This window comes from Lissotriton helveticus, chromosome 10 (assembly GCF_964261635.1).
Source record: "Lissotriton helveticus chromosome 10, aLisHel1.1, whole genome shotgun sequence".
NCBI classification, from domain to species: Eukaryota; Metazoa; Chordata; class Amphibia; order Caudata; family Salamandridae; genus Lissotriton; species Lissotriton helveticus.
This window is the reverse complement of record NC_136071.1, coordinates 936,375,722-936,403,111: the sequence shown is the minus strand read 5'-3', so window position 1 is coordinate 936,403,111 and position 27,390 is coordinate 936,375,722. Positions and strand designations below refer to the sequence as shown.

The following is a 27,390-nucleotide window of genomic DNA, read 5'->3' as shown; positions in this document are numbered from 1 at the left end:
AATGAAAGACTAACATGCCCACACCCCACACACACTTGTGCCTGCACAAGCTACACCTGCTCAGAATGCCCTTGACACATTGGTTAAAAACAACAAATTCGTCCAAAGGTTGCACACACATCCGACTCGTTGCCCAGAGCTGTGGCATATTATCCACTGAACTGCCGCTGGTCTGAGGAGGGCTGGTGCTACGAGACCAACAAATGCAATGGCAGGCATTCCCGGGCACATGCACAACCCCTGTATCGTGGAACTATACCATGCACGAATGCTGAATCTGTTGGGATCTGTGCCAATGGCAGTGTTGTGAATCAGTTTCTGTCTGAGTTTCCGTCTTGCCTACGTCACCTGCGTCCAGCCCTGATTTCACTGTCAATCATGCACATTCGAGTGGCCCATGGAGGGCTGCCTATCCAACGCAAATTGAGCTGAATTGGATTCTGTTTATAAAAAAGAAAGAGAGGAACCCTTGGTAACCCAAAGGATTGGGGTTCAGGCAAGCATTTTGGTACAAAGATGTCCTCTGGGAATATTTACTGTCCACACCTTAGCTCTCACTCATACTCAAAATTACATACATTCAAGCCGACTAATCCCAATCACCCCAACTTTGAATTTGGTACGTATTGGCACAAACACTAAAAATTGATGAAATATTGGTTGAATTTTATTAAAAATTGTGATATTACACATTAAAAACAATTTTATCATAAAAGGAGCCATAAAACAAATTATAATACACTCAATAAAATAACCAATTCCTCCAAATACAATCCAAAGAATAATTGCACGAGAGTGTAAAAAAAAGTAGACAGTAACCTTTGTCATCAGTTGCCACAATTGGTGATCATTTTTCTACCACACAGAACCTAGTGCTTTGTACATCATATACATCTAGGAATGTGTGCATACAGACGAATTTGTGGCTATAATAAAGCAGCAACGCATTTCAAAGGAAAATTTGTAGAACGCCTTCTTTTTCAAGACAATTGTATTTTTACTCCCGTTCTTTTAAAATCTCTAACACTTTTTATAAGTCGGGCACTAGGTATGCAGTAGCGGACTGGTCTCAGTTTTCTGGATCACAGTGACCGTCTTAGCCCCATATTTAACTTCTATTAAAATCAATGTTCACTGCTTCGGTGATTGTTTGTTTCCTCTGTTGTGGTAATTAGGGTCTCAGCAATTGTCTCCGCCCTGTTTTAAACTTATTTAAAACTCATTCTTCCTCAGCCCTTGGTATAATCTTCCTTTTGTTGTTGTGGGCAATATGATGGAAAGCCGTTTTCATCCAACTGTTCCTCAAAGGGATCTGCTTTAATTTCTCATTGGAGTAGAATTCTCTTTTTTTATTAAAAATATTGTGCTCTTTTTCAACCACACGGTGAAGACCGGTGGCGTGTCAGTATGTCCGTCCTGGTGCCGATATTTCATCAATTTTGAGTGTTTGTGCCAATACGTATCAAATTCAAAGTAGGGGGTGATTGCGATCAGTGGGCTTGAATGTATGTGATTTTGAGTATGAGTGAGAGCTAAGGTGTGGACAGTAAATATTCCCAGAGGACATCTTTGTACCAAAGTTCTTGAATTGGATCATGACCTGACAGCGCGCCCCCTGTTGGTCCACGAACAGGAGTGTCACCGGGATAGCCATGCATGGGATGCACTGATCTTTGGCAAATGTGCTGGCAGTTGTGCATGGGAGATTGCACAACTCCTCGTGTGCTGTGACCACATCGAGGCGCTCCCATATTGGGCTGTGTGGCGAATTGGTTAAACAGCGTGGACTGAGCACATCTGCCCCTACCAGTTAATGGATTGGCTCACCCTGGTGTTCCTTGAACCCGACAACAACGTACTATTGGAGCAGATTGCCGATGAAGCTGCCCTCGCATTCCTGGACGAGTAACTACATTCCTGCAGCCACATCGGATTGTCACCCACAGCACAGGTGCCAACATCTTGTTGCATCGTGGGGAATGCTAACATATCTCACCACAACAGTTGACATGTCTGCCTTCGTCTGGACTCAGAATGCATCAATCAATCAATCAATCAGGTGTTTGTTAAGCGCGACTACTCACCCGTAAGAGTCTCAAGGCGCTGGGGGGGTGGGAGACGCAGGTTCCAGTCTATCAAGGAGGGGGTCTGTCGAACAGCCAGGTTTTGAGATTTCTTGTGAAGATGGGGAGAAATGATATCTGTCTGAGGCGGAGCGGAAGGTCGTTCCAGGCTCTGGCCGTGTGGAAGGAGGAGCGACCTCCCGATCTGGTCTTTCTAGTGCGGGGGACCATGGCGTAAGAGAGCTGGGCTGATCGTAGGGCCCTTTGGGGTGCGTGGAATTTGAGTCGGCTGTTCAGGTATGTTGGTCCGGTGTCGTGGAGGGCTTTGTGAGCGTGGGTTAACATCTTGAAGGTGACTCTAGCTTCGATGGAGAGCCAGAGTAGTGTGGAACTACGCGTGTGTACCCACACCTGTGCAAAGTGATGCAGTTCCATGGTCGGAGCAGCACAGCGTCATTTGGCAACATTCCCAATTCGGACATACTGTTGGGGGGAGAGTACACACATGGCAATGTAGCACGACATGTGACCTTGACGTACACTTTCACCTGATCACTGTTAGCAGAGCAGACAGTTGGCACAGTCCGGTGGTACAGCACTTTGCATGTCCCATGGGCTGTGAGTCATGTCCCCTCACACGGGGCAATGAGCAGACGCCAAACAACACATGACTCATCCAGCAAGGTAGGCGGGCTGAGACCATTGCCATCCGTAAGGATTGTGTGTACATTTTTGCCTCCCCATTTCTTGCACCTCGCCATGTTCCCATGCTGCGTGTAAGTGTCTTAAGCATTTCCCTGCATGTTGTGGCCATTGCCTTGTCCGTACTGACACGCACATGCCAAGAAAGTATATGTAACTTCACTGGTGTCCCACTGTGATGAGTGTTGGTTATATTGACAAATCATCTACCACAATGAGCATCGTCCCTACAAAGGGAGGGACTGACTGATGCATGTACAATGGGGTGGGTTCCTTTGGACAGCTCCACCTCTTTGAGCCAGACATTGTGTTTGGGATATTATACAGCTATGAGGTTATTTAGTTTTTCCAGAAGTTCCAGGCGCACAACCAGAGTACCCGTAAGGTAATGGGAAAATTTACTTAGTAGTTAGTATAGGCAATGAGGCGAACGGTAAATCCTCACAACCGTTCAGGGATGGACCAAGATAGACCCATACGAAACATGAGAAAACAACAATGCCCCTGCGCTATACAGATCGATATGTAGTTTTAAGGTTTCAGTGCTGTCAGTAGAAACAACATTAGAGCACCACCAAAATCAGTAAACACTTTAAACATTCGGCGAACAGGTATGACAAAATGGAGGTATCAATGAGTTCCGTTGTTGGTGTGATAGTTCTGTTTATTGTTCCTACATAGGGGCCAACACGTGTTTCATCGCAGGGAAACAGACTGCGAATCTTCAGGGCCTCATGGGTGAAGGGCGTAAACACATCGGTTTGGCTGTAATGGGTAAACGTGTTTCCGGAGGTTCCCAGCAATATGTGAGTCAAAAAAAACTTCGCGAGACCTGATAAGTCTCGATAGTTATAAAGTAATGTATCAACCGGGAGGAGAGAAAAAACAGGTTGCTCTGAGAACGCAACGCTGTTTTTATATGAGGCAAGGCGGGTGCACCTCCTCTTTACTGATCTCCCTCTTGTGTTTCCCGGCGCCGTTTTCCAAGGACGGTCAGGGGCATTGTTGTTTTCTCATTGTGTTTGGGTTAGTTGCTGGCAGACCTGTGCATTTACTTGTCTTCAGCAATGTGAGTAGGATGTATGACGGTACGACGTGGGCTATTACCACGTGTACCGTTACAACGCGTGTTTCACAACGCAAGTCGTTACCACGACTTGCGCTGTAGGGTGCGGACTTAGGAATAGTTTAATTTACTATTCCAACACCAGTCCCCGTGGATAGTAGGGAAGGTGTTGGAATAGTAAATTAACTATTCCTTGTCCTTGAGCGCCCTCCAGCGCAAGTCGTGGTTACGACTTGCGTTGTAAGAGACGCGTCGTAATGGTAGCGCGGGGTAACATCCGCGTCGTAATGGATGTTCCCCATGTGAGTATGGTGTCCAACCTCTGGCCATGTGGAGCAATGTTATACATCAAAACAGAATGTGTCCACACAGATGTGTGTGTAGGTATGCAAAGTGATGTTCTGTTGTCACATGTGACACCACTTCTGGCCTGCTACCGATTTGGTCATTTCTACAGCAGCGCGGGACATACTAGTTAGTATAACCAGGCGCTTTAGAAACTAATTTATTATTATTATTACACACCGCTCTATTCAATACGTGGACGTGTGCCTACGTTGGGGGGTTGCGAGATTGTTGTTCATGTGCAATGAGGCCACAGCTAGTTCACACCTTCACAGTCATCTAATTGGCCATGTGGCTCAGGCTCAAACATGCGCATTGATGTCATTTACTGGGGTCTTTCATACTTGAGTGAACATAGACATGGTACATCTGTGTGATTTTGAATGTCTTATTCACATTCTGGTGAATACCAGAGCTTGAGCTGTACATGGCCATGCCAAGCCCACATTACATGGTAGCCCAGTGGTGGGCCAACCAGAGTCCTTTAGGGATTGAAAAGTGAATGGAAAGAGGGAGGGTGCAGTCTGCAGCAGGATTGCTGACTGTGTAATTGTCAACCAGTGAAGATATGGCAGTCCATGTCGGGGTCCAGGTGAATGTCGCAGAGTGTTCCGGGGGTCAATGAGAGGTGTTGTCTCAGGGCATGATGCATAGGACTGAACCAGGCAGGGACAGGCCATATGGCGGGGATGGATGCTACTACCTCCTTCCTCACACAGTAATTGCCATCCACATCTTACTCCTCTGATACTTCTTCTGTGTCCGGTGTGTGTGTGGTGTAATGGCTGCATCACTGTGTGCCACTGACACATCAGGGTGCGAAGGTGATAGGGCTGCATCACTGTGTGCTACTGACACATCAGGGGTCGGAGATGTGTGTGTTGAAGTTCCCGCAGCAGGCAGTTGTCTGGGACAGACTCACTGGCAGCAATGGCAAGATGAGGAGCTGCAAGGCATGGAAGATCCCAGCTACATCTTGTGGGTGTTCAGCTATGGCAGCCATACTTCCAGCCTGAATCTGCTCCATGGTCTCCATTGTCCTGCACATCTGTGCCAACTCTGTGCTGTCATCGCTGGTGCCTGTCTGACTAGACAGTTCTTGTAACTGAGTAATGGCGGCAGCGATGTCAGCCAAGGATTGTCGGGGAGCATGGTGCGAACAGTGGGTATCCGTAAGGGACTGTAAGTGGTCCCTGGTGGGACTCAGACCCCCACGTATGGCATCGAGTTTGGCTGCCACGAGCTCAAAACCCACCCGCAGCTGATTGCTGTGTGTGTGAGCTGCATTGTGGGAGAGTCACCCCTGCAGCTCTGATTTCGCGGACCCTTATCCCTTTGAGGCGGTGTGCCTTTGAATTGTGTGCTTTTCGGGGGCTGAAATATTTGCGTCTTGGGTCATTTGTGCTCTTGGACAGATTTTCTGTTCTTGTGCATTGTTTGTCTGCTGATGTGTAATGGACATCATAGGTTGTAGGGGCACATGAATGGGTCAGAGTATGACCTGCTCCTTTACGGATGTGTTCCACACAGGGCCACCTCCATGTCGAATCGTGCACCATGGCATGTATTTTGACTGCAGCCATGCTATCGGTCATGCAGCGCCATTTGCATTGCCAGTCTGGCTTACACAGCCGCTGCTTTTCTGGATTCTGCACATGTGAATGGGTAGGTTGTGTCGTTCGTGATATGGAGGGGGCCCATATGTGCACATGGTGGACGTGGACCTACTTGGTGTTTGTATGAGTGCTGCAGTGTGCCAAGGGTATCAGGGACATGTTCCACTATCATTGTGCGTGTGCAGTGTGATGCACATGATTGTGCATGTGTGCCATTGTGCCCATCTCCCCTGGTCCCCCCAGTCCCTGGTCGTTACTCACCCTGTTGCTGTTGGATCAGGTCATATAAAGCTGTGTCAACACCCCCAATTCCTGCCACCAATTACACACTGGTGACTGTGGCCACCATTTCCTCAAGCTCCACCAGCTCCTCCTGTGGCGCAGGACTCCCACCTCCAGTCGCCGTTGCTGCCTTCCTGTTGGCGGTGAGTTTCTGTTTAGTCTGGCTTTGCGCATCAAGCCAGCGCCTCTTCACCTCCTTCCATGACCTCCTCAACACTCTGACTGCATTCACGTTGTTGATGATGGTCTGCCATATTTCCGTTTCGGTTGCCAGTGCCACAGTGGAGGTGACGAACAGTTGTTGGTAGTGTTCTGTCTCCTCCGTGACAATGATCCGGTCTTCCTGCTGACTGAACCCAATCTTATTCTTCCTCTTCTCCTTGCCCTTTTCCGACCACAGGGATCCTGGCTGGTCCTCCGAGGGGTTTGTGGGGTTCGTGTTGTCCTCTGCACTCTGTCCGGGTGCATCCATGGGGCTACGCAGTTCGATTTTGGTTTTGGTGTGTTTCTTTTGTAGCTTTTATATTGCATTTTCCCGCATGGCGCGTGGCAATTGCAGGCCTGTCGCTGGTTGTCGCTGATTTTGGTATCGTGATTTGGGGCATCGTAACTTTTTTGGCATTCGTGTTTTGCATTTTTTGCGTCACGTTGATTTTTACGGGGCCATTTGGCGCATTATCCTGCTACTATTGCATGGTGCTGCCGGGTTGGGAATTAGACCTTAAGACAGTGTTATTTTCTCGGGATAGACTGCAATATGCAAAGTTGCGTTAAGCTAAATTTGCGATGGTTATCACACGTTCTTGAGAATATGCCCCTTTATGTTTAAAATATTCCTTAGCAGACACATGTTTTGTCAACTCTACACACTCCCTGAGGCTTCACACACGCTCAAAGTGATCAATGTCCAGTCATTTTCCATGGCAGTAATAGGAAGAATGAGGAGACTGGGAGCCAAGAACAAGAGCCATGATAATTATGATTGTAAAATAGTTTTGTTTACGTTTTGGACCTATGGATCAATCTGTGATTTATTATTATTATTATTATTACGAGTTTTAATATAGCGCCTGGTTACCATTAGGCATCCCCGCGCTCATCCAGAACAAGACATCACCACACTAAGCACAAGGATTAGGCAGGAAACAGAAAAGTTTTAAAAAGTTTACGAAACCGTAAAAAGCTCGCTTCCGAGCGCAAGTACAGGGGGAGAGAGTTCCACTAGGTGGCCACATTTATAGAAAATCTTCTTCCGCCGGTTCTTGCCTTCCTCACCCTCATAACCTGCAGCAGATGTTGATGGTCAGAGCGGAGAGAGCGGGAGGCCTTGTAAGGTTGGACCATATCCCCAAGGATAGGTGGACCTTTCCCCTGTAGAATTTTGTGGGCTACACAAAGTGCCTTGAATTTCACCCTCTCTCTGACGGGAAGCCAATGTGACGCCTTCAGTGCAGGGCGAGCCGACTGACGCCTAGGAAGATCCGTCAGGAGCCTGGCTGCCGCATTCTGCACTTGTTGCAGTTTATTTAGTGTGGATTCCGGGGCACCCAGAAACAGGACATTACTGAAGTCCAGCCGCGAGATGATAAGCCCCTGAATGAGTAACCTCCTAGAGGCCGCTGGAAGGAGAGGTAGAATCTTCCGGGCTGAGCGGAGCAGGCCGAAACACACGCCTGAGATATTTTTCGCGTGTGTTTTAAAGGAAAGGTCCTGCTCGAGCCACACCCCCAGGCTCTTGATCTCCTGCTTGGGGGTGGGTACGGGTCCCAGGCAACTGGGCCAACTGCTAGGAGATAAAGAAGGAGAGGAATTCCCCAGCAGCATCAGTTCCGTCTTGGAGCCGTTGAGCTTGAGAGCTGAGCTACACATCCACGTGAAGATCTTATCCAAGCACGTGTGCAGCCGGTCGGGATGGTGAGCCAACTGTGGGAGACCTACCACCAACTGGGTATCATCAGCATAGCTGATGATCTTGATACCCAGAGGCAGTACCACACTCTCCAGAGGGGCCATATAAATGTTAAATAAGGTTGGGCTCAACGATGAGCCCTGTGGCACACCACACTGGAGAGGTACTGAGGATGATTTCTCGTGGCCTTCCCACACCTCAAATGACCGGCCTTCCAAGAAGGAGGCGAACCACTTGAGGGCCATCCCGGAGACCCCCACCCCTGACAGCCGTCGGAGAAGCACCTGATGGTCTACGGTGTCAAAGGCAGCACTGAGGTCCAGGAGGATCACTGCCACCGATCCCCCCCCGAATCCAAAATGCTCCTTGCATTCTCCACGACTGCCAGCAAGGCAGTATCGGTCCCCTGACCGGGGCGGAAGCCAGTTTGGGAATTGCCCAGAAGGGAGTTAAACTCCAAGAAGCCTGATAGGCGACTATTCACCAGCTTCTCCGCCACCTTACTGAGGCCGGGGAGCAGGGAAATAGGCCTAAAGTTGGCAAGGTCGGCTGGGTCCAGGTTAGGCTTCTTCAGAAGAGCCTTCACGACCGCTCCTTTCCAGCTAGGGGGTACCACTCCTTGGGCAAAAGACAGATTTATAAGGTCCGTCACAGGCCCACCGATGGTAAGGGCTACCTGCTTCAGATACTTCATGGGTGCAAGATCTTTCGGAGAACCACTTTTCATGGTTGTCAGAACTGTGAGGACTTCTTCCACAGTGACAGGACCAAGAGAGACCAACTCTGCAGGTCGCACCCTGGGCTGAGGCCCTACGCTACCATCCGAGGAAACATCCTCGGTTAGCCGGGGAAGGGATGCAAGGATGTTATCAATTTTAGTTTTAAAGAAGGAGGCCAGTTCTGAGCATTTCTCACGTGGGTCCTCGTGAATGACCTGAGGTTCGGGAGCTTTCAGGAGTTCTTTAATGACCCTAAACGATTCCTTCGAGGAGTTGGCCGCAGAGCCAATTCTCTCAGTAAAGAATCCAGTTTTAGCTACCCGAATAGCAGATTTGTAGGTACTAAGAGCCGCCCGATATTCTCTCCGGCTCGTTTCGCTCCAATCTTTCCTCCAGGACCGCTCCAGCCTCTTGCAACCCTTCCTCAGTGTTCTCAGCTCAGATGTATACCAGGGTGCAGATCCTACTCTCTTACCCCTAGTAAGTTGTTTCTTTTTGGGGAGGAGAGCATCCAGTGAGTTGGTGAGCCAGATGTTAAGGTTCTCATCCGCAACTAGCGGGTTAGACCCAGGGGGAGGTCGTGACGCCTCCAGATGTGCCACCCATGTATCAATTGGGAGCCTAGACCAGGCTCTGTCCATGGTGTAGACCCTGGGGGCCAGCGCAGCTGAGATGTCAAACTGCCACTGGGCAGGCACGATAAAGTGATCTGTCCAAGGTAGAGCCAGCGGTGGAAATGCTCTAAGGCCAAACGAGTTAGAGAATATAGGGTCCAACAAGTGGCCTTTCCCATGTGTGGCACCCGAATTAGCCAGGTTGACCCCAAACGCTTTGAGATCACCTAGCAGATCTACTCCCAGGGGATTGAGAGGGTCGTCAAGGTGGATGTTAAAATCACCTAAAGTGACAAAGTTACCCGTTGAGGAGGCAAGAAGAGCGGTAGTTTCTAGGAAAGAGTTGAGAAAATTTCCCAGGGCTCCCGGTGGGCGATAAATAAGCAAACCCGCCATAGATGCAGTAGGAGATAAGCGGAGAGAGAACTGATAGTTCTCACAATCCCTCCTGAACCTTACAGACTAGTGAGTCCCTATAGAGGATAGCGACTCCTCCTCCCCTCCCCACAGGCCTGTCCTGATGTGAGATGAGAAAGCCAGGAGGGAGTGCTCTGACCATATCGGGGCCCGAGCTGGAGGAAATCCAGGTCTCGGTTAGAAATAACACATCCAGCTCGTGGTCCAGAATGAGGGAATTAATCTCAGTAGCGTGGCTTGGTAAGGACCGACAGTTCAGCAACGCCATGGAGAGCACTGACTTAGCAGAAGCCGTCTTCTGACCCACACTACAAACCCTACACGGCAGGAACGGGGGCGGTCCTTCCTGGGCGAATTTACAGGTAGTCGAGTGGACAATCCGACAAGACATGAGTTCTTCCCTCCCATACCCGATACGCGTACGTGGTGGCTCCGATGGATCAGGCATAATGACCAGCCCTGAGCCCGTCTGGGCCCGGACGGGCACAGACGGGCTGAACTCTGGCGTAACTCCGGCGTCAGTTCGGCGTCCCCGCTGCGCGTGGCCGCTGCGCGTAAGCATGGCTACCTAAATAGTCTCCTAACGAAATGAAGAGAGGACTTGCAGGCGCGCTGGGACCCACTCACCCAAGATGGCCGCCACGAGTCAGGGGCAAAGGACCCGCGAAACGCGGTGAAACACCAGAATTACAGTGCAGGTGAGGTGGCAGAGGTGGGGGTATGCGAGGCCAGGCAGGTAAGACCAGGGGAAAACTGTCAAAACAATTTATAAAACAAACACGAAAAACGGGTGATTAAAACAGAAGCTGCCACAGGAAACAAGCGCTGCAGGGATAGCGCTCGCGCTGGAATAGGGCGCGCTGCACAATCAAGCCTTCCTAAATAGTCTCCTAACGAAATGGAGAGAGGACTTGCAGGCGCGCTAGGACCCACACACCCAAGATGGCCGCCACGAGTCAGGGGCAAAGGACCCGCAAAACGCGGTGAAACACCAGAATTACAGTGCAGGTGAGGTGGCAGAGGTGGGGGTATGCGAGGCCAGGCAGGTAAGCCCAGGGGAAAACTGTCAAAACAATTTATAAAACAAATACGAAAAACGGGTGATTAAAACAGAAGCTGCCACAGGAAACAAGCGCTGCAGGGATAGCGCTCGCGCTGGAATATACACTTTCAAACATCCTGTCACAATAACACCATCATAATCATAACAGGATGCCTCACTCAAAACACACATACTAATAATAGACCACAACACACATCACTCATCCTTGAAACGCTCACTTAAAGCACTCTTGCACAACATAATAAAACCATATTACACACTGTTACTGACACTGGGAGAAACTTACATTTCTGTCACACATGCTGTACTTGTTTGGTGTGAGAGACAATCTGTGTTTGCTGCTGCTCTTGTCTGTGCTTTATCTTCCCTGCATATAGGAGGATAGTACACAGTGCTGCTGCACATGCTGGGGATATGTTCATGATAATGTGCATAAAGCTGCTGCCAAATGACTGTAGTGCATTTGTAAAGTAAGATTACACTGCTTCAGAGCATGCTGTACCTATTATGTGTGTATTTGTGGAAGCACACACAACCACTACTACCTCTGTTGGATCTATTCTTGGGTATGGGATAACTTTAAAGTTTTGCTTCTGCAATCGGCCATATCTGTTTGTTGTGCTGGCAAGGCTTGATCTGCCTGCATTGCTGACGCTGCCTGTGGTATGTGTGTGCTAGCTGCATTGATTTAAAAGACAAAAAAACCGAAGCAAAAACAACTGGCTTTGACAGCCCTTCTTTATTATCTCTTAAATGTGAGCAACCCACTCAAAAGCCAGAGGCTCAGTTTCAGTGACATAATATAGTTTAACGAGATCTGGGCCAATGCATTTTCTGCATACTTTTTGAATTTGCAACATAATCCATCATCATCTGCTACATACTTGGTATATTTCACTTATAAAAATAGTTTCTAGCCCAATCGGATCAAAAGTAACTAAAACAGCAGCGGCAAAATGTGGTTCCACGCAGTGTCACACTCTTTAGGAAGATGGACTGATGACCTTTCAGTTGCTGATTGCTGTATTCAGCTCTTAAAATTGGTACGGATAAGGTGCCCGGACAGTTTTAGTAGGTATTGAAATGGTAAAATATCATAATAGTACTGTCAAAGATGGTGCCGCATTATTCGTTTTTTCTTTCTACATAATTTTGTCACTCCTGTTGCACAATGTGGCCCTCCCTCACGGCATATTTCCAGTGGCCATGTTTATATCTAGGTGAAGTGTGTTATTATAGTAGAAACCGTTTGAGTAAACACTAAACAAACTGACATCCCTTCCTATGCTCTACCACGCCCGGACTCCACTTGCTTTCCCAAAACACCTTCTCGCCTGCATTAAGTTGCCCAGACCATGTGTGTATGCAGCTTCGATACCTACTCCCAGATGTATCGGTAGCTCAAGAAGGGCAAGGTTTTAAACTGGTCAGTTCAGAAACCCAGCGATCTCACCGAAGAGACAGACCCCCATTCGTTACGTCATTCAAACCACAGCAGCCTGGCTTGAACACACCAATCTGGTTTTTAGGTCGAGCCTAGGCAGTGCTTGCACTGGAAAGATAATCTGTTGTATGTACTTTGTGGACTTGAACACCTCCTAATGCTGTTCATTTGTCTAAACGGTTGTATTTTAAAATGTCTTGCTTTTCAGTGGGTAATTTGTCTTCCTGGTCCCTCCTTTTAGCAAGTCGTTCACTCTCCTAGAGCATCTCCACAGCACTTCTGGGCTTCCGCTTTTGTCACCAATGAAACACACCCCTCTTCCAGAAGATGCCCCTTTCTGTTGCTGCTCGGGAGAGGCCAGCAGGTTGAGCTCATCCTGTTTGTGCTCAGCAGCGGCTGACGCCTGTAGTGAACGCAGGAATGCCTAAGCTTGGTTGAGTTGCTGTTTTACAGCTCTCACTACAACTGCTTTGTTCACACTAGCCTATAACACTGGCCAAAACCTGACAACAAACACTCATGGCATACCTCACAAGCCTACTCGTGTGATGCCTTGTATATTTACTTCTTTTAATTCTACTCACTGGTACTATCTTTTTTCTCCTCCATGCCTTTCCTGATCCTATCCATTCCTAATCTTATTTTTAAACCCCTTTCCATATTCTTTCTCCAGCCCATCTTATCTCTCTTGGTCCAAACCCCATCCTTGATGCCCTGCTATCAGCTGGCGGGTGGTCATTGTCTCTCTGAACATCTGCCTTACTTTAAGGTTAATAAAGTTTCTTTGGGAAGAGCAACCAGGCCCTCTTTATCGCACTCTCTCTCACCCCTTTCCCTCTCACACACTTTTTCCACCTCTCTCATTTGGTTGACTTCAGGTCTTCAAGCACAGTTTCTTTCCTGTGACTTTTCAAGGTTTCCTTTTATCAATCCACGCTCTCCTCCTCTTCTTGGGGTGCCTTCTGCATAGACAGGTGCTCCTCTTTATGCGTGTGCTGCCTGCTTTCCCCTTCTCTCTTTCTCACACAGTTTCTGCTCCTCTGTCTGGAGTTAATTCACAACTTCATGCACAAACTACCTACCCCTCTCTGTCTTCCTGTCTTTCAATTCTGTGCAGCTCTCATCCCTAACTATCCACCTTGCCACAAAATTCCACTACACAAATCAAGTCGAAACAATTACATCCCACAACTAACAATTCAAAATCAACCCACATAATTCCACTCCACACCACATACATCCACTCCACTCCAAACCAAAAAACATGGGAAAGGACTTTGTCATTTACAACGTCAAAAGCTCCAACTCATATTTACTTTTCATATTACTTGATCTAACATAGCTGCCTCCCAGGTTACACTGAGAAATGAAAAATGTCTGATGTGTCAGTACGCATACATGTACATGCGTTCACTACCCCTGTTAGCCACAACCACCCACATCGAGGGGACCTATTGGCATTGCCAATACTTGTTTTGTGTTATCATTTGAAGGTTTGTAGCCTATTCATTTTTTAAACCCAATACTGCCATTTTCATTGACGTTTAACAATGTTATAATAGGTTTGACTGAGTTACAATACTGAACAAATCATCTAATTTCCTTACATTCTTTGGAGTTTTCTAAAGGCCATATCTTAATTGTGTTTCGCAGCGGAGGAGGGGGTAACTTTGTCCTTTCAACTAGTCTGCTTGGCTATACCACTGTTCTTGGAGCTGCTGTTCCCATGATTCACGATGGCTATGGGGTGTTTTATCGAATTAGGGATGACAGGTAAGACACATTTTCAATGTTTGATAACCTAATTAAGTAGCTTAGCACCTTGTGATCGTGACACTGTGTAGCCTGAACTGTAATTTATTCTTCATTAAAGTGAGTATGCCCCTACCTCCCACCAGCCTAAGGGGAGACATTGTAGAGTATTCAGTAAATGGTATTTAGTCATTCAGAATAGTTGTATAGGTTTTGGAACTAGCACACGATTAGTGGTGGTCTTTAAATGTATCGATTGAAAACATAGTCTAGTTTGACTGAAATTAGGGCAACTCAGCAGATTTGTTAAAGAAACATTATAATGGTTCATATGGTTTGTGGATCATTTTCTAAATTGGTTGTATTCGATTTGTAGTCCTGCGCTGCAGTAATAATGCCAGATCATATGCTACACAAGTGCTGATTACCTATAACACCAAATGAGACGAAACATGCTAAGCATGCATAGTTCTGCCTCGGGTCTGTGAAAAAACTCAACTACTGATTAGCTAATAATCAAAGGCTCTTGCACAATGGATGAGTTCACAAAAGTCTTCGAGGACAGGAAGTAGCAGGAGCACTCTTTTATGTACTCCTTCATGCCTTTGTGAATTGGCCTGAACTATCCAACTCCCTATTAGTAAAAGGGCTAAGATAGAGCAGCTGTTTCTATAGTTGGAGTCATTTTGGGGCCAATGCACACATGCAGGCAAGAGTACGTAAAAGAGTACTACGGGGTACTGCTTTTAAATACCTTCATGAATAGGCTCCATTTTGAATTATTCTCCCCATTGCTTATGCATATGGTCCTATTTAGATGTATACCAATCTCATTGCTCACAAAAGTACTTCTTTCCTCCAATTTACTAATGCTCATGGTGGTAAGTGCGCACTCTGTAAAATGTAAAGTGCCTCATTTGGAGTTGTCTCTTATTCAGGTGGAGATACAGGGCCATAATTACAGATTCCAGATGAATTCTGCAGCCCTTAATCTTGGCATACAAGCAGTAGGCCATGAATTTCAGGTCCTTCACCGCATATCGATTGTCGATTTCTTGGCATTTTCTGCAAGCATTTACTACTTTGAGCAGGAGGGAATGTCAGCAGACCCACAGGTAGTTTTCCTGGGTGTGAAAATGCACCTGATAAAACATACTCAATATTACAGCATGCATTAAATTAGGGTGTGGTTACACTTGACCACTCAGAATGAGCGAGCCTCAGCCATGGATACTGCTAAAGCTGACTTACAATGAGGAACAACATTTGGTAAAAGAGATCCATTCTACTAAAGCATTGTAGCCCGCTGCCCAGGACTATACTGGTTGTTAAAGGCCCTGCACTAAGTTATTGGACTGAGCCGCAGGTTGCGACCTGTAACAATGGAGAGGGCCTTTAGCAACTGGTATAGCCCGAGGCAGAAGAGCTATAATTGAAGTAAACACCCATTGAGTGCATAATGTTCTACATTAAAAAGGGAGACACCTAAAGACAAACACTGGACTGTTAGAGCAGATTGTCTATACCAGCCATTACTGGCCCTGACGCACCTCATTGTCTCTAATGAAGATCACAACATTCCAGTATTGTTTTCCATTTCACAATTATTATTCTTTTGAGAAGTACTGCGACAATTGAATAATATGAGCCACTACCGTTAGATACAGGAAAATCCCACCCAAGAGATTACAGCCAAAATAAAGATCCCTGGAGGAAGGCTGGTTTTGTAATAAGGTATTTGCATTTCTTAATCATAAAGAATGCAAGATCCCAAATATTTACCTTTTGCTGAAAATTCACAAGAACCCCTCCCATACACCTGGGCACCTAATTATTTCTGCCTGAGGTTCGCTTACAGAACTTTTGGCCAAATATGTGGATGTGTTTCTCCAACCATTTACATCTCACACCAAAACACATATTAGAGGTTCTATGGATGTTATAAGAAAAGTTGAGGGTCTCCCATTTCACGATAACAACAATTTCCGGTGACTTTTGATATTGAGTCCCGCTACATCAATTTCCCACAAGATGATGGTCTATTGGTACTGAGGGAAGTACTAGATTCTAGACCCACTCCTCATGCAGTCCCCACAGACTTCATAGTTTCCTTAGCAACACTATGCTTGAAGAACAACTTCTTTGAATTCAAAAGGAATTTATATCCACAAATAAAAGGCGTTGCCATGGAGTGTTGTTTCGCCCCAGAAATAGCTATTCTAGCTATGGACTATTTTGAAAACTAGTGGAATTACAGTAACACTGACCATTACAACACACATTTACAGTACTGGTTAAGGTAATTAGATGCTATCTTTATGATATGGTAGGTAGTCATGAAAGATTAAACGAGTTTCACAGTTGGCTCCACTCCAGGACTCCAGACTTAAATTTTACCATAATATATGACTTACAAAAAATCTACTTCCTAGATCTGGTTATACTGAACCAGGAAGAGCATTTGGAAGTATGCTTGTTCACTAAACCCACCGACCGTAACACCTTGCTTCATTGTGCTAGTAGCCACCTGCATTCCCTCAAGGAGAATCTGCCAAATGGACAGTTCTTCCGAAACACTAGCGGCGTTAAAAACGCACGCGCTGCCCGCCCTGCCCCGACCCTCAGATTTGTCGGGTATAAATCTTTGAAGGAGTTAGTTACATAGACAGCCTTCAAGCTTCAGTCATTTTTCGATTAAAATATCGCACAGCCAGATTGAGGGAGACCACTCGAAGAGGTCCATACCGATGCACGGGGGTCCGGCTTCACCTGATTAGAAGGGTTTTTTTGCTTAATTTTGCTGCCGCACTGACCTGCTGACTTGGCTCTGCACCCTTCCGCACAAGGATAGAGGGGATTGTATCGCCCAGCACCGCCAAAGCCGCCAAAGCCGCAAGACTCGCTGCTCTCGCCCCCGGACCACACTTCCCAGCATCCCCAGGGTGGCGCACGTCTACGCGTCACGGGGGAAGTGCCTGGAGGCGCTTTTAAGCGCTGTGGGGCTCCTGCGGCGTGGGTTTCTTTTTGCTTCATTTTGCTGCCGCACTGACCTGCTGACCTGGTTCTGCACCCTTCCCCACAAGGATAGAGGGTATGGTATCGCCCAGCACTGCCAAAGCCGCCAAAGCCGCAAGACTCGCTGCTCTCGCCCCCGGACCACACTTCCCAGCACCCCCCGGGTGGCGCACGTCTACGCATCATGGGGGAAGTGCCTGGAGGCGCTCTTAAGCGCTGTGGGGCTCCCGCGGCACGGGACGCGCGCGGGTGTGCCCGGGCCAAGGGCAGGCCCGTCCGCGCCCGTCGTAGCCAGGAGTAGGCTGGGCTGGGCCACCCCCCTTCCATCTGGACTGTGTGCAGCTTAAGGACCATTAAGGACTCGGTTAGTGACATTTATTTGACTTTAATCTCTGTGGATTTTGTTTATGTCATCAATGGCCACCAAACGCAAATTAACCGGGCAGAGGGTTGGGGGTGGTGTGGCAGGTGGATGTATGACGTTACAACGCATACTTTTACATCGCATGCCTTTACAACGCGGTATTTACAACGAATACCATTACAACGCATAGTGCTTTTAGGCGCTGGATAGTGATTTATTTAATTTACTATTCCAACTCCAGTCCCCGTGGATAGTAGGGAAGGTGTTGGATAGTATATTAAATACATTCCCTATCCTAGAGCGCCCCCCAGCGCAATGCGTTGTAATGGTTTGCGTTGTAAAAGTTGCGTCGTAAAGGCACTGCGTGGTAAAAGTTGCGTTGTAAGTGATGTTTCCCGTGGCAGGTACCCTGGACGCTTTTCTAACCAGGGCAGAATCTGTTTTGCAACATGAAATACTCTAACTGAGAAAAGACTCTCTATAGGGCCGTTTATGGGGCAAAAAAGATCATCTTTAGTGGCCATCAGTAAAGCCAAATCACCAGTAGCAGTTTCTCAAACTACAATTTGTTCCAGCACAGACCCGCTTGATGCAGGCATGGTTAACATTGTTGCTACCGAACCGAATCCTGAGGTGGGCATAGTTGAGGTGGTAAATCTGAGTGACTCGAGTGGCCTGACTACAGTCTGTTCTCCCAGTGCAAGCACCCAGATGGTCTTGGTGGGCTCACCTCAAGTACTTGTGCCAGATTTATCTGTCGCTCTAACCACCCAGCAAGTACCGCCGTCAAAATCGCCTTGGGTAGATAGAGGTGATCGAGTCACCAGATCTAAAAGATCTATTCGCAATAATGAAGTTGCGGGAGGTGCTCTTAAATTGGGGACAGACACCAATCATGGAGGGGGAACGGGGGGAACCTTCTGCAAAGCGTGCAAGGGGTGGGGCAGCCATGAGGTCTAGAGCCAATGCCAAAACCAAATGTAAACCTCAAACCTCAGGGGCAAGTGGAAAGTCATCTCTGAGATCTGAAAATGGCATGACCGTTACCCATAATGCTGATATTTCTATGGTAGGGGAATGAGGAAGCAACCCAGATTATTGGAAGCATATAGAGACTTTAATCATGGGGCTTTTAGCGCCTTTCTTTAATAGATTGGGGGCGATTGAGGAAAAACTATCTCTTTTGACACAGGGTACTCATTTGATGGTGAATCCAGAGGTGACTAGGCATGATAGCAATGCTGTAGGGGGAGTTTCCAGAATCATCTGCCCTGTCGAGTCCTAGTGGACGAAGCAGGGACCTGACACATGAAGTGGCGAAAAATGATGCAGTTCATGTACCCACCGATTGCATGCAGGCTCAGCATCTTCCGCCTGGAACCGCGGGCACACTTTGCAATTAAGAACAGGCTCCCAAGGTATGAGTGGGCTTGAGAAAACTGTGCAATCAGGTCCCCAAACTCTGCTTTTTCCAGAGCCCTCCCATAGGGAAGTCATGGCTGTACAAGCACCACACAGAGATGGCCCCAGATCTTTACCCCAAGTGCCCAACAAGCCTGCCCGGGATATCTTAGATTTACCACCAGCGGTTTGTCCTTTGGTTGTGGTCCTGGCTGGTGTTACTGCGCTAAGACCCAACCAAACTGAATCCTGGGCACAGCTGAGGAATACAACATCTGATTGGCTAACTAGGCATAAAGGGCTTAGGGCAGTCATGTTCAACAACATTATTATGGTCCGCAGAGTAGCGTGGGTGGGCCAGTCCCCCAAGAACATAGGGGGAGACTGTGTGGTTGTTAATTTTCGGACCCCATCTGTTGCTGAAGTGATCTTAAAGGCCGAGGATCATTGCCCATTACCTTCTACTTCTATCTGGGCATTGCCACTTGGCTATTTTTATAAACCCTCCAAGAGAAATTTAAGCGAGACACCCTGTTTTACTCCGAATACAAATAGGTTTGAGGTGTTATCCGGGCTTGATACCCAAGACTGACTAAATGGTATTAATATAGCTACGGTCACACCAAACCATGGGGCAATGATAGAGGACCACACCCCTTTCGCCGTGCTTAGCATACCATCTGTGCCCCCCTCCCCCCGGACGTAATACCTAGCTCCACCTCACATCACGTCCTCAGCCCTCATTCTACTGGAGGTTTACCCAAGGATGACACTTTAAAAGTCCTATCTTGGAACATAGCTGGTCTTAAGACCAAAAGGGGAGACAGCAATTGGGAGCATCTTCTCGTTGGTACCAACATTATTGCCCTTCAGGAAACTTGGGATGCCCACGATTCCTATTTTCTGGACTGCTTTTTAACGTTTTGTAAACATGCTATACCGTCCAGTATGGGGAGAGCCAGTGGGGGGCTCCTGCTTTTAGTTAATCTTAAATGAACATACAAAGTCAAGTTAATGGACTCACACTCTTCAAATATCTTAGTACTTGAACTAACAGCTAAGAACCTACCTACTCTGTTAGTGATCAACTTTTACAACTCTTTTGTGAGAGATGATGACTTAGAGCATCTAAGGCCTCTCTCTACCTGTTTGACTGACTACGAGTCCATGGTTGATACGCACTACCACATACTAGTCCCAGGTGATTTTAATATTCATGTTTGCCCGACTGATTGTTTTTTAAAACTAGACGAGGAATATTCCTCGCAGGGGTTAACGCCATCATAGCACCAGTGACTACATTTTAGTCTCAGGTTCTAAGTCGGACCACTTAGGTATATTTGAGGTAACAGATAATTGCCTAAGCGATCACAACCCACTGACACTGAATCTTAATATCTGTGCCAGTGATAAAGCTAGTCCTCTGGCACACATAAGTAATACTAACATTGCGCCAAAAGATCAAGCTCGCCGGCTAAGCGGGATTCAATTACTCCGGACAGTTTTATTGAAAGCCTAACCAGTGTCTGCACAGAGGAGTTTGGTATCTGTGCAGACCTGGACGCCGATCCTGTAATAGTCCTGGATGCCTTTGATCGTATTACTAAACAAGTGGCGGCTAACTTGACAGTTCCTTGCAAAACTAGGCCTTTAAAACATAAAAGATGGTTTGACGACACCGGTACAAGAGAACATAAAGACATGCAGATAGGATTAAGGATGCAAGGAAGGCATATAAAATTGTTGTGGGGAGTAGGAAGAAACACCCAAGACAGATGGCCTGGGAAGAGATCAGCCAAGCTAGCGTTTTATCAACACGCTCCAGGTTCTGGAGCGTGGTGAACAGTCCTACCTTTGATGAATCAACTAATCTTGTTTTAGACTGCCACATTCTCCATGAGAAATGGGTACAACACTTTGGGGTTGTTTATAGTGATGTTAGTCAAGGATCCCCAGGCTGGACAGCGGACAGTGGGTGTGTCTCGTCCCCTTTGCATTTCACTAAGGATGAAGTAATAGAAGCAATTGGGTCTACATAAAGGGGGAAAGCGCCTGGCCCTGACAGCGTTCCAGTTGAACTTTATAGCACCGATCCTATCTTATGGTCTAAAATCTTAACTCAGGTTTTTAATGCAGTTGCCCAGGTTGGTATTCCCCTGTCTTGGGCCAAAGCAGTTATTATCCCAATTTTCAAAAAGGGAGCCAGAGATGACCAGGCCTGTTACAGGCCAATATCTCTCCTGGACTCCGCGGCCAAAATCATCGGGAAAGTTGTCCTGGCCCGACTAATGGACTGGTTGGATCAAAATAATATCATCTCAGATCTCCAATACGGTTTTAGGCAGGGCAAAGGTACCGTGGGTCGATGTCTTAATCTTCATTTAATAATTGGAAAGTACACGGTTGCTAAGCAGGGGGACCTGCATCTGGCATTTATGGATTTATCATCTGCCTTTGATCTTGTTAATCGATCAAAGTTATGGGCGATACTTCATGGAATGGGCCTAGATGCAGACTTGATCTCCTTCTTGGCAGCCATGCATGAGAACACTATAGCTTCTGTGCATTATAACAAAGATGGTAGCCTCACAGACTCATGGCCCGTCAAAAGAGGGGTGAGACAGGGGTGCATTTTAGCACCCCTGTTGTTCACACTCTATATTAATAATTTAGGCGCCGTTTCAATTTCCAGTTGTAAAGACATCCAAGGGCCGGCACAAAAATGATGCCAGCTCTGCTTTACGTAGGTGATGCGGTTTTGCTGGCAAGGACTTCAAGAGGGCTTCAAACTCTTTTAAATTGTTTTATTGCTTTTATGGACTCTCTAGATTTGGTTAAAAATTTTAAAAAGTCCCACTCTATGTCCATCGGCTCCGTTAGAGCAAGGAAGGCTAAATTCTATTGTAAGAACATGGAATTAACAAAGGTGTTCGGCTTCCCTTATTTGGGGGTTCTTTTCGACAACCGACGCACATGGGTTACCCAGCGTATGCATAAAAGGAACACCTTAGCCCGAGCACCAGGGGGCCATTGTGGAATTCGCAAAAAGAATTGGCTCGAAACCTCTCCCCGCACTCTTAAAAATCTATAACGCCAAGGGGCCCATTACGATGTCGAGCAGATTGCCCTCGCCAGGCTGGCGGTAGCCACCGCCAGCCTGGCGGGGGCAATCCACCCGACATCGTTGCACTTAAGACCCCCGCCATATTAGGATGGCGGGGGGGACCTCGGCGGACTGAAAGACCGTCCGCCGCTTTTCCGCCCCGGTCGCCTTGTGGCCGGGGCGGAAAAGGAATAATATGGTGGCAGTGTCTATCAGACACCGCCAGCCATATTAGGATGCCCTTCCTGACATGCTTTTCAGTAGCGGAAATGCCGCCACGGAAAGGCATGCAGAGACTCCCTGAAGGGGCCCGTTGCGGGCCCCCTGGGAGTCCGGGGGTTGGGGGTGCCTTAGTACCCCCCCACATTTCAAAGTGCAACATGGCAGGCACCGCACGGTGCCTGTCATGTTGTGCTTTGAAATGCACAACGTGCATTTTTACCATTGCGGTGGGCGGCGCTTTCAGCACCGCCTGCCGCAATGGTAAAAATATAGGATGTGCCCGTCTGTGTGGCGGGCGCATCCTAATGCTCAAGGCAGGACGGCCGCTCCTATGGCGGGTGGTCCCGTTTTGCACGAGGATGGCGGGCGGGCAAAGTCCGCCCGCCATCCTAATGACCCCCAAGTGTCTTCCAATGGTGACTTATGGGAGTGGTTTATGGGGCTATCTAGAGACGGGTGAAATCCAGGTGGTTCAAAATGGTTTTTTTTGTAAATTACTGTCGGTCCAGGCCTCTACTCCTGTTTTTAACATCCATGAGGACCTTGGAGCTGGCTTCATCTCAGACCAGATTGCATTTGCCCCTATAATGTGCTGGCTGAGAATTTGTGCCCAATCGTCGCCCAACCTGAACCAGCTGATTATCCAAGACTGCATCTCGCTAGACAAGGGTCTAGATATACCCTGGGTTCGCTATATCAAGTCCCAAATGGCTATTCTCGGATGCCCTGAGCTATTTTTAAGCCCAAGAGCTCTGTGCAAATCAGCAATTAGAGACTTGAAGCGGCAGTTTCTGAATAGATAAATGCTGTATAGGGAGGAAAGTGAACTAGTGAAACACACAGTGAGAAGTTTTGTCACACTAAGCATAGGTAGACAGCTGCAACCATATTTAACATATATAATTAGGCCTTATCACCTGTTTGTCTTACTTAGATTCAAGCATAATATAATTCCCTGGCTACTGGCCTTCCCGAGAGGGTTATTTAAAGAAGGTTTGCTAAGACCCTGTCCTTGTGACAACTTCTCAGACCAAAACCTTCTCCATATGATATTTTTCTATGAGTTTTACGTCTCTTTATGCAGGAAATTCATCATCCCCCTCCTAAAAGGTCTACATTTTGGAAAAGGCTGATGATAGCATAAATGGGACTATGTATTAAATGATTTTATTTATTTAATACTTAGGGGGTCATTAGGATGGCGGGCGGACTTTGCCCGCCCCCCATCCTCGTGGTAATAGGGACCGGCCGCCGTAAGGGCGGGGGTCCCATCACCAGCATTAGAATGCGCCCGCCACAGCGGCGGGTGCATCCCGCATTCCTACCATTGTGGCGGGCAGTGCACTCAGCACCGCCCGCCACAATGGCAGGAAAGCACGCTGTGCCCCTCCATGCACAGCATGGCAGGCACCGCGCGGTGCCTGCCATGCTGTGCATGGAACTGCTGGGGGGTACCATAGGTACCCCCCATGTGCACCCCCTCCCCCCCGGAGTCTCTGGGGGCCCGCAACGGGACCCCGCAGGAATTCTCCGCATGCCTTTCCGTGGCGGCATTGCCGCCACGGAAAGGCATTGAAAAATGCCCATCATAATATGGCTGGCGGTGTCTGATAGACACTGCCACCATATTGTTCCTTTTCCGCCCCGGCCGCAAGGCGACCGAGGCGGAAAAGCGGCGGATGGTCTTTCCGTCCGCCCAGCTCCCCCCGCCATACTAATATGGCGGGGGGGGGGGGGAAACTAGTGTGGATCCACTAGTGTGGATCCACTAGTGTGGATGTCGGGCGGATTGCCTCCGCCAGGCCGGCGGTGGCTACCGCCAGCCTGGTGGAGGCAATCTGACCGACGTCGTAATGGGCCCCTTAGTGTCTTTGAACAGTACATCATGTAAATAGTAGATATTTTTGACAATTGTAGTTTTATTATTAGGTATTTATTGACTTAGAACTTATGGTGTTGGATAGGATTGCGCTGTACATGATGGTTTTTATAATTTGTGCAGTACTATGAAACTTGAAATATAACTTATGTAATAATGAATTGATTGTAAAATAATGTTTCGGGATATGCACTGTGATGGTTTTTAATCTAACCGAATAAAGTTATACTTGACTTGACTTGATTAGAAGGTATACGATCCGAATCACCTAAGAAAGGGGCCCTAATAAAACCCGCAGACATCTGAGGGCAACTGGCCATAGCTTCCCAGAGGACCATGGCAGCCTTGCAGTGCTAGCTTGCTTTCCCCGCAACACTTTTTTTTTTTTTTAAGGAACACAAGCGCTTTAAAAACCCACACGCTGCCCGCCCCTTTTGCTGCAGCTTTCCTTTTCATGTGGACTGCGATTGAGCACATTCATGACCTTGAGGACAGCATAGCATACATCACGCAAGACAAAAAAAGAGAGCGATCACCCAGCCAATCCCATGACAAACAGGCATTTGCAATGCAAAAGGACTCTTATTTACGTGAGACCTATTGCATTGGAAATGGGAGGGCGGGCATCCAAGAAGGCACAGGAGTGGGAGGGTTAGGTGGGTGCAAGAAGTCACAGACTGCAGGAGGGGGTGGGGGGACACAGGGAAGAAAATAGTGTTGTAGTAAAGGGGCCCATAGCCAGGGAAGGAAACAAATGACAACATGGCCGTCAGGAGGAGGGACTAACAAGCCTAAAACCAATCAGAAGGCAGAAGGCAGCATTTAGGATCCAAGCCAATCCAAAAGATGGGCAGAGCTTCCATGAAGCTTCCACGCTATAGTGTATACTGCATGCCTCGCAAAGCGAGCAGCGCGTGCGCTGCAACGCTAGGCGAGACCTAAAAATTAAAGCGGGTTGCTACAACCTAGCTCCACCACCAAACATTAAGCACTGTATTAGCGCCCCAAGCACATTTTTTGCTACGCTCGAGGTCTTGGAGAGGTGGTGTTCTCACTGAGCTGCCAGTCTGATGGGCCAGTGTTGTCGCGGTAAAACTCAGGCCCCGGTGTTCCAGCAGGGAATGCTGCCCCAGCACCGGAATCTGCCTGCTAGACCTTGTTACTGAAGGGGACCACTTCACCAGTCGAACCAACTAACCCGAATTGCCTACTGCCCCCCCCCCCCATTTCTCACTATGTTTTACCTTACACTTGAAGTCTGATTCCCTTACTGCTAACTGTATTCCCACTGAAAAAACATATGAACCAAAATCATGAAGATCTTTCATTGATGTACAGAAAGTGTATTGCTTAATGGTTACACTTGGGAATAGGAGCCTGTTCGATCTGGCTCTCTTTTAGTAAACAGTAACTGAAGTCTGCTGTATAAATCTCTTTGTGTGCTGTGTCTAAAGTTATTTTATTTTTGTTCTCGGTCAGGTTTGTTGTGTCTTGCACAGCCTGGAAATCCTGTGCCACTACAGACCCAGAAAAGCTGGTTAAGACCCTGTTCCAAACCTTTCACGAGATGGCCGAGCTGGTACCCACACCCGCGCAGTAAAGAAGGTTCAGAAGATGCAAGTGTACACTGTGCTGCTTAATCTCATCTAACACTGACGACAATGAATGCTGGTTGCGAAGAAGGGTGACCATCACTACATAAAATAGAATTACTTGATTCCACTAAACTGTAACTACGGGAAGAACGCACAAAACATATTAGCATTTAATAAAAATACAATGGAGGAAAATACAAATACTGTTATTAATTCTTCACACAGTGGCACAAAACGTTACCAAATTAAAAAACAGTTTTTTTTATTTTAAAGAAACACTGATACATGAAAAAATGTCACAGCAATGTTTTTTATTTTTTTGTATTTAGATTTTACTCTTGTCACACGTCTTACTGGGTTTGTTTTTACAGTGGGACATTTTTCAGTGGGAAATGTAGTTTCCATTGCTGGTTTAATCGGAGGAAATGGGAAAAAAATTCAGTTCAAGTGTAAGTAATGACCGATATGTTGAATATGTGGCACATGGATACAGTTTTTAGAGGTGCAGTGCTCCTTTTTATTTATGTGCGTTTCCTTAACTACGATCATTCTATTATTAATAACCAGGGAAGTTTACGCTTAATCTGTTGTTCATACAGTTCACCGCTAGGGACCACCAGTGTCTCATAAATGAAAAAAGCTGAGCGTGAGAAAAAACATACGAATTTGTATTTATTATTTCATATTTGTATATCTAGTGCCATGCCGATCAGGAGGGTCAAGCGGGAAACTTTCTTGTTCAGTATTTGTTTTAATAAACAGAAAAGACCAACCCAGGACTGAACACGAAACTTAGTGGGCTTGTGTTATGTTTTCCCTTTCCGTTGCTTTGTTTTTTGTGGATAGCAAAGAAAAGGGCCTAAATGAAGGCACTGTGGTTTCCTTTCTTTTCCCTTTTTAAATCCGAACCTGATCCTGGGCTGAGAAGGAGTTAAACGTGTATCTTTTATTAACACAGCTGCCAAGTTTTCAGATTGTTTATGTGTGACAATTCCATGGTTTTAGTGAACTCATGAGTGACATTAAACTGCCAGATGTGTGACATTTAGAATGACACTTTCTCATGAGTAAACTAAGCAATGAAGTGCACATAAAGATAAATATCAGAAATTAAAACCTTTTTATTAGCAAAAAGCCTTAAAAGTATCTTGACTCTTCTCCAAGACCCCTGATATAGAAACTTACCATTTTCTTATTAATGAACAATACATGTGTGCATGTTTCACGCCAGCCTATCTTATACTGTATGTAATACAATTTTAAAACAATGCTCATGTTCATAGTGCTTTCAGTCGCAGGCTGCAACCTCACAGCTCTATAATACATTACTTGGTATTACCCTACTGCATCAACCAGTTTTCCAGTGTTATAGGATAAGCTGAGCAATTCTTTAGGTAAATAAAAAATTGAAGCTCTGTTCCAATGAGCATATTCTTTTTTATTTGAAACTGAAACCCAGACATTTTAGCTTTGTGAATGTTTATATCCCGTGCAGTAATGATGACCACTGTGAAAAGAGCCGAGGTAAGTGACGGTCATGAGCCTAAAATCTCATGCTCCTGTAATAACTTCAAGCAATCGCCGCTTTGCCCTTTAAGAGTAAATATTTTAGTTTGTAGTGAGAAGGTTCCTCAGCAGCCAGGCATGTCCAAATAATCGTTGTGCAAATGCACGTGCTGACCACTCAGGTTGTACAATTGTCAGCCGTGTATATCGGTTCGCTGCTGCGCGAGCCTCAACCCTGCACTAGGAAATCGAGCAATGTGACAAGGATTCGATTTTTTGTTTTAGCCTCCACAAACTACATTAAATATAAGGC

At 46.9% G+C, this 27,390-nt stretch overlaps 1 protein-coding gene across 2 annotated transcripts in view; it reads left to right on the top strand.

Annotated features, from left to right (window-relative positions):
- Positions 1–26,958, top strand: part of LOC144785552 (peroxisomal carnitine O-octanoyltransferase-like) — a 414,661-nt gene extending 387,703 nt beyond the window's left edge. The window contains exons 17-18 of one of the 2 annotated variants that reach the window (XM_078664397.1): positions 13,894–14,013; positions 25,456–26,958. In XM_078664397.1, coding sequence (XP_078520523.1) covers positions 13,894–14,013; positions 25,456–25,576 — 241 coding nt within the window. In that variant the 3' untranslated portion in view covers positions 25,577–26,958. The remainder of the gene's footprint in view (positions 1–13,893; positions 14,014–25,455) is intronic. The other variant, XM_078664398.1, reaches the window with a different exon arrangement.
- The last annotated feature ends 432 nt before the right edge of the window (positions 26,959–27,390 follow it).